The 12,506-nt window shown below is 41.7% G+C and overlaps 1 protein-coding gene across 1 annotated transcript; it reads left to right on the top strand.

The window, feature by feature from the left end:
• The first annotated feature begins 680 nt into the window (after positions 1 to 680).
• TXNDC5 (thioredoxin domain containing 5) lies at positions 681 to 10,641 on the top strand. Its single transcript, XM_053466791.1, has 10 exons — positions 681 to 924; positions 3,079 to 3,228; positions 3,713 to 3,818; positions 4,692 to 4,788; positions 7,147 to 7,262; positions 7,520 to 7,606; positions 7,858 to 7,989; positions 8,548 to 8,630; positions 9,488 to 9,617; positions 9,919 to 10,641. The coding sequence occupies exons 1-10, from the start codon at positions 752 to 754 to the stop codon at positions 10,039 to 10,041; spliced, it is 1,197 nt and encodes a 398-aa protein (XP_053322766.1). The 5' UTR covers positions 681 to 751; the 3' UTR covers positions 10,042 to 10,641.
• The last annotated feature ends 1,865 nt before the right edge of the window (positions 10,642 to 12,506 follow it).

Raw genomic sequence — 12,506 nt, 5'->3', positions numbered from 1 at the left:
TTAACAGACCTCCGGCTCCCTTGAGTGATTTTAAGCCGGTTCAAGGGAACCGGCTTTAAATCACTCAAGGGAGCCGGAGGTCTGTTAAAGACCTCCGATACCGCTCTCTTGCGAGCTTGCTCCTCCAGCGGCGGACATTACTGTCCGTCTCTGGAGGGGTGCCGGGTGCCGGCAAGTTGGCACCCCCCTGATGAGCGGCACCCGGTGCGGACCGCCCCCCCCGCCCCCCGCTAGGTACGCTACTGTGTCCTGCACAAATAAACGTGAATTTGACACAGAAAAAGTGGACGTGATGGCTGATGAACTATACGGCAACCATGCCAAGGCTGTGAGAACCCAGTGTATCAGGAAGGGTTAATTCGGTTATTATTCTGGCAGTCTCCTCACGCCTGCTCTCCCGCGCTGCTTGTTTCGTTACCCAACTTCCTCCAAGACATTTATTATCGCTTTATGAGACAAGGAAAGGGAACTCGCGTTATCAGCGCCCGTTATCCTTTCACCAAAGCGCTTTTAACGCAACCCTTGTTGCATAATTCACACAAACTGAGGCAATCCTCCCCCACCTGGCTAACTGAGCGAAACCGGGAAGCCCCACTGAGTGATTCCCAGCGCGGCACCCGGGCAAGAAGTTGCCTCAGTTCCTCCGCCTTCTCCTGTCCCCGTGGTATGATAAACCCCTCCTCCCGGGTCTCCTCCCCTCTCCCTGCCGGATCAGGCCGAGCTCTCTGTTGTCTGGTCCCTGTTACCGGTAATGATGATGCGGGTACGGTGTGCGCTGTTTCTGTGGGTGCTGTTGGCCGGAGTATCCGGGGAGCCTGGGGACCAGGAGGAGGAAGATCCGCACAGCCAGCACCTCTACTCGGCCGAGATGTTCACCCACGCACTGAAAGAGTCGCCGCACTTCATTATGTTCTTCGCACCTTGGTAAATCCGCCACATACAGTCTTCTCGCTTGGGCTGGTTCTCTGACTGTCACTGAAGGCAGCCCCTATGCATCAGGGCCTAGTCTGTACATAGGTGTCTGATTCTCATGCGTGTGGCTGCTGCTGACACACATAACCATGAACTTGAGGAATGCAGGCCTTATACTGGGACAGGGCTGCAGTGGGATGGGCCCACTTACTCCTGTTCGCATTTTGGGGCCTACAGCAAACACAGCCATTGCTATATGAAACCTGAACCCCCAGCTTCTATATGTTATATTCATATATGTACCCTGACTGTATAGTATGTTGAATGCATGCCTGTACTTTGGAGTCTGCAAAGCTTTGTCTTTTATTGTAGCTCAAGTAAAGCGCTATCCTTATTACATATATTCTGTAGTATTTCCTTTAAATTGGGCCCCTGTAATCTGCATGGACTCTGTACACATACATACTGTGCTTATCGGTTCCCTGGCTCGGTGTATGTCTGGAAGCGTTGTAAGGGTTCAGCAGTCTCTATGGTATCACTGCTTGTACACACAGCCCAGGCTCTGATTGTGACCTTACTGATAACCCCAGCAAACACAGCATTTCATTCATTTTAACAAAATGTGTGTGTTTATCGCAAGTCTGTCCTTAGGTGTTAATTCCCCCCCCCTGCTTGTTTAGGGTTGTGTAACTATTGTGTCAAGTTCAGCAACTGAATCTTGTGATGGTCCCGGTTCCAAGTACTGCCACATGCCAGTCATTTGCCCAAACACTTCCGGGCATGGCACGTTTGTGCTGTGATTTAGTGCCGGCCTGTTGAAGGATATAGTGTGCGATGTTAGTTGTGATGCCATATTTTGCTGTTCAGTGTTATCAGCATTGACTTCATATTACTCAATTTTCCTTTAAACCTGGCTGTCTTAAGTAGGATTTGTTATATATTTTAGCAAGTTCACAAAATAACTTGGCTATTTAGCGTGACTATGGTGTGATAACCGTCCCCTTGTTTCACCTCTCATTAACGTCGCGTTACTTTCTTGCTAGGCCTTGGCTTTAGTTCTGGATCCTATCCTCATTTCTACTATGTGTCTGTTTTGTACTGTATGAAGCTTTAGATTACAGCTCTGGTGCATTAAATGCTACATCAGCCTGGTATCATTGTCTCCAATTTGCACATGAATGAAGGATCCTTATAACCTAGTACTATAGAAATGCCTGTAACATATTAAATTGATCTGCGGTGTATATAGGCAGGCATGAACTTGTCTGTATGTTTTTGTTTTCGCTTTTTTTGTGGGGGGGGTGTCAATCACAAACAAACTGAACACTTTGTGTTGCTCAGCTTTACGTCAGCAGCCCCTTCCCTTGCTTGGGATGAATGGTACAAGTTCAGTTTTCCTTAGCTGATGAGCTAATGGGTGTGAGGTGCTGACGTGGCTCAGGACTCCAGCATACTGCTGCGTGGACTCTTAGGGCTGATCGGGGGCGGGATCTCAGCGAGATGTTACTTGAGACCAAGAAAGTAGATCTTGGCTCATAAGGCACATGTACACATTTAAAGAACAACTTTGTGCGCTGTTTAAATATTGAATCCTACAATAATGCCGATCGTTGGAACTGCATTTTAACATGAATTTTTATGAGGATAGCTAGGAGTAACTAGTGTGCTTGTATTTGTGCTATATCTGTAATAGATATAAACCCCTTGTATTCTTGCACTCCTACTGTTAATTGACAATTGTTTCACTTGATTTTTTGCATACCAGAAATTTCCCTTTAAAAATTGAATAAAAGACAAGAAATACCACTTTATATATTTTTAGGCACCTTTTGCTTTGTGTTTTATACGATGTGCTTTAAATGCGAAAAACAAGCATCGCAACAGCTAACTAATCTTAAAGGGAAATTCCACTGCACAACCATCCTCACCAGCGATGAGTGCATGTTCTTAAATACTTTAATTGCGGACATTAATGCATCCTACGGCTATAGGTCCAAATTACCACATTAAAGCACGCATGCATGGTGTGGGGTGAGGTCTGCTTTAGACCATCTGGGAACCTCACGTGTGTCAGGGCTGTTGATGAGTATCTTGTTTATTCTATAAACAGAATGTTCTTCTGTAACCTCAAAAGTATGCTAATAAAAAGTGATCTTTTGTTCCTAGGTGTGGGCATTGCCAGCGTCTACAGCCAACATGGAATGATCTAGGTGACAAGTATAACAATATGGAAAATACTCCCGTCTATGTTGCAAAAGTGGATTGTACAGTAGATAGTGCCATCTGCTCTGAAAACGGTGTCCGTGGCTACCCCACGTAAGTTACCTATAAACTGAGATCATGATATAGGAGTAGGCATTATTTCTATTGAACTAAAACCTGTGGCTTTGCAGATGTTGAGCAAAGATTTCTCGAAAATGTCCACTCTGAAGACTGGGTTGCAGAGCCTGTCCTGAGATCTGTTGCCACTGTGTATGCAATGAAAACCGAATCATATGTGATTAGAAATTAATGTCTAGCCAACATTACTCTGCTTTTGGCTGTATCAATCATAAACAATAATGCATAATTTTAATAACTCCTATTTAAGATTGTCAAAAATTGCTGAAATCTAGAACTTCACCTGCTTCTGTTATAGCTCCCGCAGAAGAGATGGCCGACTGGTTTTGTGTGATCTATGACATGAAGGATGGTGGCACATAGTTAAATGTCTTATTGTCTTGCTGTTGTATATCTGTTGCCAAGTGCACTTTTTAATCGTGTTTCTGGTGGCTAATGTTTCCTTTCATTGTTCTTTCAGTCTGAAGTTATTTAGACCGGGTCAAGAAGCTGTGAAGTACCAGGGAGCAAGGGATTTTCAGACCTTGGAAGACTGGATGCTCCGTACATTAAAAGAGGAACCAGAAGTATGTGTGAAGGAAATCCTTTCTTCCTGCTGTACAGGTTCTATGGGGAAGAGTGTACATATCTAAGAAATGATTTGTTTCAAAGTTTGGAGAAACTATTGCAAATGGCAATTAGCAAGGACATTTGCTTTCCCTAAATTTTTAGCTAAACAGTTGGCAATTCCTAGTGCTGAGTTTCATTTATACACGTGCATGTACTGTATGCCGGATAAAAGATAATAAATGTATAAGCCTTGTTTGTGTAATCTAAATATGGTTATATATGTAAATTATGTTTTCTAGAATATTTGTTACATATGGATCTGGTATTTGAGATTTCACATCATTATATTTGTGTACAGTTGATTTTAGAGGTTTTTTTTCCTTGCTAGACTGAAACTGAGATGCTTATCTACCAGAGCAGGTGCTTATTTGCATATCAACCTCGAGAAAGCTTCTCAAATCATGAGGTGCATGTGTTCTGATTAGGGAACGAAAACATGACCAGATGCCTGTATAAAGTCTGGCATAATGCCTTATCCCAGAAAGAAAGTGCCATTAAGAGTTGTTTGCTTTTCATCCAAACACAGATAAGTCTACAGAGACACTAAGATAGTCCACACATTCAGTGGCCAAGAGGCACCCTTTATATTATCTCCTGCTCATAAATATGGTCTCTGTCACTTGTCTACTCTTTTACTACCTCTGCTGGAAGACATGTACCCTGGAACTTGCCAAGTGAAACTAGGCAAAACTGTTTATTAAAACATGCAAAACTTGAGCTAAGTCTTAGTCCTGCTTCTGAGCCTTTATTTAGATGGCTATAATCTAGACTGCTCTTCTAGCTATCCAATGTTTAATTTTTTTTCTTCTTTCTATCTTTTTTCCCCCTAGCAACCAGAAGCTGAACAAGCAGCACCGAAAGCCCCAGATGCCAAGAATGGCCTGTATGATCTCGCCAAATCAAACTTCAAAGATCACATAGCTGAAGGTATCAGCATCACATTATCAAGGGGGTGGGATGCCATTACAAAGAATTTCTTTTTTAGGATCAGACTATGATATAGGTACTCTGACGTGAAACGTGCAAACTTGTCCCAGCTTTGGTGTTCATATTCGCTATTTTGCTCTCTTAAAATCTGACAGTCTATGTGTGTTAGAAAAGTTACCCCCATACAAAAAATAACATTAATCCAGGAATGCTAGGACCCAGTTCAAAAGCCAGTGAGGCTTTAGGTACAGTTGCACAAGTTTACAATCACACTGTTTGTTTAGGCGTGTAGGCTATAATGTTTAATGTTTTTGGCATACGTGCTGTGAGACGTGCTTTTATCAAGTGGATGGATTATCTTACTCGCTGTTATAGTTCTGTGTACTGGCGTCTTTTTCCATGTTCAGAGCTTTGGTTTTGCCTTTAGTAGTAGTGTACTAATGGATTTTCTGTACATAGTTGGAATGGTTTTCCCAATTGTCACTTATTAATCAGCAGCAACAAAAATCATTAGTTATAAAGTATTTGTGTGCATTAGCCACTGTCATAACCTGTGTATACTAATTCATATGGGTTTTAGGTGAGTTATTTTAGCAGTAAAGAGGTGGCTGTTGCTTTGTTTATCACCTATGGAATTATAAGTAATCTCTGACGCTGGTTGGGTGTAAGAGTTCAGAAGCACTCTGTACCGGTATTCTGCATGGCAGAGTTTCCGTGAGGTCCATCACGTTTAAGCAGTAGATCATGAAAATTTGCTTAACCGTGCATATAAGTACCATCCAGTCAAAACATTTTTATTAAGCTAAAGTTCTAGTGAGGAGACAAGCTGGCATAGTATTTCTGTTGTAGAGTTGTTGAAAAGCTCATCTGTATATTATTACATTACACCAATTAATCTGGATTGGCATTTCAGCATTTTAAAGTTAGGCAGTCTGGCTACTAGGTGTAGCCAACTGGACACGGAACAAGGCAAGTTACACAACTGGCTGTGCTAGGTTTGGTTTTCCATACAGAAATGCGCGTGTGGTGAGAGTGATTTCCAAGAAAAGCAAATTGGCTTGCCCCATCTCCCTTAAAGGGCTACCATGAAGATTTTTTTTCTTGTTTTTCTTTTCAATCTCGCTGTTAACATCATTTTACACTAAATGCCCTGTTTTTCTGAATCTGTTAGATTTGTGAGGAATATTTTCTTCATATAAAACGTTGACCCCCCTATAGCCAGTAATAAGTGTGCATCTATCTTTATTATGAGAAATGCATGCATAATGGCTTCTGGGTCACTTTACCTGGTACCTGCTTGAGCTCCTTCATATCCCTGTTGCCCATCCCAGCTGCTGTATTTAAGCTACCAGCTGCAGCAGTGGGGAATATTTAGGGCAGGGGTTCTCAAACTGCGGCCCTCCAGCTGCTGCAGGACTACATCTCCCATAATGCTCTTTCAGCTAAGGGGCTGGCTGAGGAGTATGGGAGATGTAGTCCTGCAGCAGCTGGAGGGCCGCATTTTGAGAACCCCTGATTTAGGGCTTCATCCCAATGGAGACTCCAACACCTTGGAAGGCTTTGTTTAACACTAGTGGTGTTTATGCTGCCCACTTTTTTTTACTCTGATTTAACATTTATTGCCAGCTGTGGACTGCAAATGAGATTATCTCCATCCTAGGAATTGTTACAAGAAGGGTCATTGACTGTAAGGCTCTTGGGTTTAAGTTTAATAGAATGCTGGTGGCTTGTCAGCCTATCCAATAGGGGAGGTACAGTAACCTTTCCTTACTTTAAGACTTGCTTGGCTTTTAAAGAAAACTACTGTATTTGCTCAATTAAAAGACAAGGTTTTTTTCTGAAAAATACCCCTCGTCTTATAATCGGGGTCGTCTTATAATCAGACCTCAAATATGTCTGACTATGAGACTAAGATCCAGATTCCCCGGGGCAGCATGTAGACGCGCAGACCTTCCCCGGGTGTCGGAGATCAGAGTTCCCCTCACCGGAACAACTAAGCTCTTGCACAAGTATCTTGCCAGTGAGATGAAATAGAAACTCTCCTGTGATCTTCTTTAGTGAAGAAGCCCAAAAGTCTCTAGTTACTATACCAACAGCATTTACTGTCAGACCAATGCTGACTACTCCTGGGTGGGGATTTTGATTTGACGGGATAACCACATCCACAAAACCTCATACAGACAATTCAGGTTGCTTAAACATGGCACAGCATTTCTGAAGTATGAGCAAATGAGGTTAAACCTTTCCTCAATATGGTCATATTTGTGTTGAGTGGGCAGAGCAGTGCTAGATGTTAAACTTTCACAAACAATAGTAAAACCTCCCTAAAAATAAAATAAAACTTATCTTGTTTTTTAGGAAACCACTTTATCAAGTTCTTTGCTCCCTGGTGTGGACACTGTAAATCTTTAGCCCCTGCGTGGGAACAGCTTGCATCCTCATTTCAAGAATCTCCAACTGTCAAAATTTCCAAGGTACGTAAGTGGGAGCTTCCTGAGCCATGGGTGGCTTGTGCTATGTTGTAGCTACGTTCTGCTTTGTTTCACATCCACAGATCATTTTTGTGTTCTTTTAAATATCAAGATCTGCTGTGCTCATTCAGCACTAATACTAAGCTTGCCTAAATCTTTATCACACTTCAGAAAGCAAGTGTAGCCAGCTATGCTCACAGTATTCTCCATTACATTGAATAAACATATACGTTTTTAATGTTTTTTTTTTTTCCCCTCAGGTTGATTGTACTCAGCACAATGAGCTGTGCTCCCAAAACCAAGTGCGGGGATATCCCACATTGCTCTGGTTTAGAAATGGTGAAAAGGTAGGCAAAACACTAAGATTACAAACCTCTCAACTGGTGTGCTTGTCTGTCTTCTCTCCTCGCTCTCTTAAATGCATCTCACCTGCACTAGGTGGTTTCTTGTACCCCAGTAGATACCAGCTCATCATTGGGCCCCTTTCCCACATGATGTGGGTTTTAGGGCAGTAATGCTGTTATCGTCCCTGTGACGCTTTAGCTGTAGTACTTTAGCACTGATCCCTGCATAATCTGTTGAGCCTACTCCTTTCCAGGTGGACCAGTATAAAGGAAAGCGGGATCTGGATTCCCTTAAAGAATACGTAGAAAGCCAGCTTAAGTCTGCAGAAGACAAGGAAGATGATGGTGCTCCACCTCAAAAAGAGGAGCCAGCTCCAGTTGTTGAAGTGAGTAGAAAGTGCCATTGTATAAGCCTTTTTTTTACATCTTCACAGCACCTGTTTTATGTGCACAAATACTTGTCTTCTGGAAGGATCTGTTAACTGCTCTAATAACTGGATGAGTACACTTACTGGCCATGCAAGATGTCCATATTACAAAATTGAATTCAGACTTCTTAGGAGGTGTTTATGCAAAATGCTAGGCTGGCTCGAAGCATCTCTGTTCGCAAATGTCTTGAATTGAATCTGTTAATACTGAGAGGTAAAAATAAACACCTCTCTAAAACTGAAGCGTGTGTGTGATCCATGATGTGTCAGATCCCAGAATTAAAAACAGGACATTTCATGACTCATGTTTTTACTGCTTTTTCTTAGTGTATCGAAGCATGCAGGAATGTTCATATTCCAGCGGCTTCATGCAACAGTGAATTAAATACAGGGCATTTACTTTCTGTTTGCATTGGTTGGGGGGGAAAGCAACTACCCAAAGACACATTGCATTAACAAATGAAAGAGGGAACTTTTAAGTGTTGTCAACTTATAAGGTAACGTTTTTCCTTTCAGTCCAAGGTCCTGACACTTACAGAAAACAACTTTGACCAGACAGTTGCTACAGGCATAAGTTTCATCAAGTTCTATGCACCATGGTGAGTGAGCAGTGAATAAACTCATTGGGTAGCATTTACTAAATTCCTAGTTTAGTATTGTGGGAGATGCCTAAACGACTTAAAGCAATTCATATTTCGTTTTTGTTTGATGTTCGAGGCCCTTATTCCATGGACTCCAATGCATGGAGATTGGGTCTCGTTTAAGTTGTCTGCCTCTACTGTAACCAGGAAGCAAAACTGCATGTATGTGATTGGCTTCTGCTACTCCAGCTGATTTTAGTGCCTGATGACTAGAATGGGGATCCCTGGACTTTACCAAAGTGCAAACTCGGCAGGGAATTGGCTTCCATGATCATTTATTCACATGGTCAAACGTGCACTTTTTTTTCTTTCTAATCGAGTAGCGTAAGGAGTGCTGAAGTGCAAATGAGGCACGTGCAATACCCAAAGAGCAGAATATAAGAAGACTTTATTGATGAGTCAACACAGTTCACAAAACTGACTCTACAATGCATTCAGCATTTTTTTTTTAAATGTATTACTTTGGGGACAAATTTAATTATTCCAAGGCCTTTGTACCATTTTGTTCTGTGAATTTGCTGGATTATGTTTGCTAAATTGAGTAAAACCATTCACTGTCTTCTGTGGCACCACTGCAACATGCAGAGGAAACCTGGACCTATATATCTGGGTTTTTAAACTGACCAGTAACTTCAATCCCAAAAAATTCTTTTATATATGAAAACATCTGCATCCTGCTAAAATGGCTAGATAACTTCCGGGAAGTAATGAAATTGTTGGATATTTACCTATTTTAGAGACTGTATACCATGTGTAAACTCTTATGCACGCTGAACTTTAACACCTAAATAATATTCTTTGCCTAATGTCTTAAGGTGTGGCCACTGTAAGAATCTAGCTCCTACATGGGAAGAGCTTTCTAAGAAAGAGTTCTCTGGTTTGAGTGATGTTAAAGTAGCCAAGGTTGACTGTACAGCTGAGCGATCCCTTTGCAACAGATTCTCGGTAAGTCTTGATTTGTGTACCATATAATTGGCAACACTTAGCTTTATTGGAAATAAGAAAGAAGTAGGTGATGAAGGTAGTTTCTTCCATAAGAATAAAATTAGATACATATTTTTATTAGCATAGGCTTCAAGCCAGATGAAGAAATACACTATACTTTGCTCTAACATTTAATTTCACCTTCTTACTGGCTTGCTATGTATCATGCATATGCGTACTTGTGTGTAAATGAAAAAGTATGTATGCCGGTTTTTATTCTGTCCTCTACAAAATAGAAACTTAATTTCTGTTTCACTCGCAGGTGCGGGGATATCCTTCTTTGCTTCTCTTCCGTGCAGGGGAGAAGATTGATGAGCACGAGGGAGCCAGAGATCTTGAAACTCTACAGAACTTTGTTCTGCGTCACTCAAGAGATGAGCTCTGAGTCTGCTGAACCCTATGGGTTTGTGCTGCCTGGCTGGGCCAAACAGTTACTGAATTATTTTCTTGCCGTACTTGGGTCAATCCACATCTACCAGTTTATCTTCTTGGAGTTACACATGAGTCCCCGGGCATGAAGGAAGAAAGATGTAGCCTCTTGGTTTTATCTTTTAAAAAAACTGCCAAAAGACATCTACAAAACACCTCAGGATGTAGTTTAAATTGCAACTACTACGGACAAGCTTTCTGTTTTAGTAATCACTTGGGTGTTCAATTTCCTAATAAGTCAACCAAACCGTCACTTTGTATTTTCTTTCTCAACTCATTAAGGGTTTCCCCTTTTTTAGGTCCAGGATGTGAAGTGCCTTAGTGTGTTTTGTTGGGAGGTGTGGGGTGGCAACCACTTGTTCCTGGTTTTTCAATCCTGTGTTTAAAATTTTGATATGTTGCGTATCTCACTTAAATTGTATGGAAAAGTTAACGATTTTTAAAAACTTTGAAATTTTCACTGAGTCTCGGATGTATTGTTATGTACTGTTCAGTTCTCCCAGCACCTGCCAGCTGGCTGGAAGCACAGCTGCCCCAATAAAAGCAGCTTTACAAATGGAGACTCCAGGTGTGTACATTGTCTCTGAAGATAACCAATGCATTCAAGAAGTTTGCTTTGTACATTTCACACGCCATGGTTTCCTATCCTTGAAGTTTAAATGGCTTTTGCTATCATGTGGCTCCACATAAAATACATGCATAGCAGCATGATATGCTTCATCTGTTACAGGGAGGTAGTATATCATGGGTCCCAAGAAATGTCCTATATTGTCCTTTTCCCAAGTGTAAAGTGCCCAATTCCCCTGCTCCATGCATATGCTCTTGTATTTATCAGTTTTAGAGCTTGTGCTAAGGACTGTAATGTGTTTAGCCCCATCTATTCTTCAGCATACAAAATCTTAAATTGCTTCACCAACTATAATGTACTGTAGACAGCAGCCTGTTCACTTCCTTCCGGGACTGCCCAATCTGGGCTTTTTTTTATTATTTAAAGGGGCAGTTTTAATGTCCCTTACACCCCATTGCTCTGAGTAATTTCATATTGTAGTAAGGTACCTGCTAGGACATGTGTAGTGCAGCGGGGACAGTAAGAGACCCGATTATGTTTCCAGGCATTTATCTCCCAGTGCAGATTTAAACCTGGGGCACCTGTGTTAATTGGACCAGCAGTTAACCCATTAGTCACTGGGGTAAACTGCTCTTTCCAATCTCCTGCTTACGCAGATGTCATCTTTCAACCCTGTTGCAATATGTATTCAAAACAAAAAACTTACCTTGCCTAGAAGCTGTAACCCTCTTGTTGTAGCTGCCCTCATACTCTTGACATTTCTTGCTTCAAACAGCCAATCACTGGCAGTAAAGCGCTCCCGTTTAAATGGTAATGCTTGTTGCGCACACACAGAGGAGTCTGAAGACTGGAGCTTACTGGCAGTAACCATATCATGTGCAGTGAGATGTTAGCTGGGTGTGGGGAAAGTGACAAATGCATTTGGGGCAATATACAGAATCCTCCGTGCATTTGAAAATACACTTTGACCAAAAGTATGTGGACTCCCCTCCCAATTAAGATTAGATGGCTAATATCAAGCACATGCCATTACCATAGACAAACATTGGCATGAGAACGGGATGTAGTGAAGAGCTCAGTGGCATTCATAGCATGCCACCTTTGCTGTAGGTCTCATGAAATTCCTCTCCTGTTTGATGTCTTGTCAAACATCATTGCCTGACCTCACAAATGCTCTTTTGGCGGAGGCTATTTGAGGACCAGCTAAAAAAATACCCATGGTTTTGGTATGGGATGTCTGACAAGCTCATATAGGTATGATTGTCAGGTATCCACATACTTCTGATCATAGAGTGTGGGAATACCACAAAAACTGTAAAGAAGCCATGCAGCTTGTATTTACATTTAACAAGCTGGCAAGTCTCTGGCTGCACAGCTCCAGTCATTCAAGGATGAGAACAAGCCACAATTGAGCCAGCTTTAATTGAAATGCTTTTATCCAAAGACTCTCTAAACTATTTTTCAGACAGAATTTCTTGCTAGTTCATGGCACTCGAGCTGTGCAACCCCAGCCTTTGCTGATCTGTTATATTATGCTTACGGCTTTGTTAATGAAAATTTGTACATTTGAGGAAGAATGTAAAGTGTCCAGTCCTTTCATTAAACACAAAATAGGTGAGGAAGTGGTAGAGAATAGCATTGTCTTGATTCACAAAAGTAAACAATTTATAATTTTCGTTTTAAATTAAATGGTTTTGGTCGGTTCTGATTTGTTGTAATACTTCATGGAGCCTGGAAGCCACATTCCCTGTGGCCAAGCCACCCCTGGCTATAAAATAAGCAAATCCAAATGTTTCTGTGCTGGCACATTACTGCTGGAGACATGTGATTCAGGTGGCGCATTAATATTTTAG

Source organism: Spea bombifrons, chromosome 5, assembly GCF_027358695.1.
Source record: "Spea bombifrons isolate aSpeBom1 chromosome 5, aSpeBom1.2.pri, whole genome shotgun sequence".
NCBI lineage: Eukaryota > Metazoa > Chordata > Amphibia > Anura > Pelobatidae > Spea > Spea bombifrons.
Note: the sequence above shows the minus strand (reverse complement) of the source record. Positions and strands in the feature narration are given on the sequence as shown.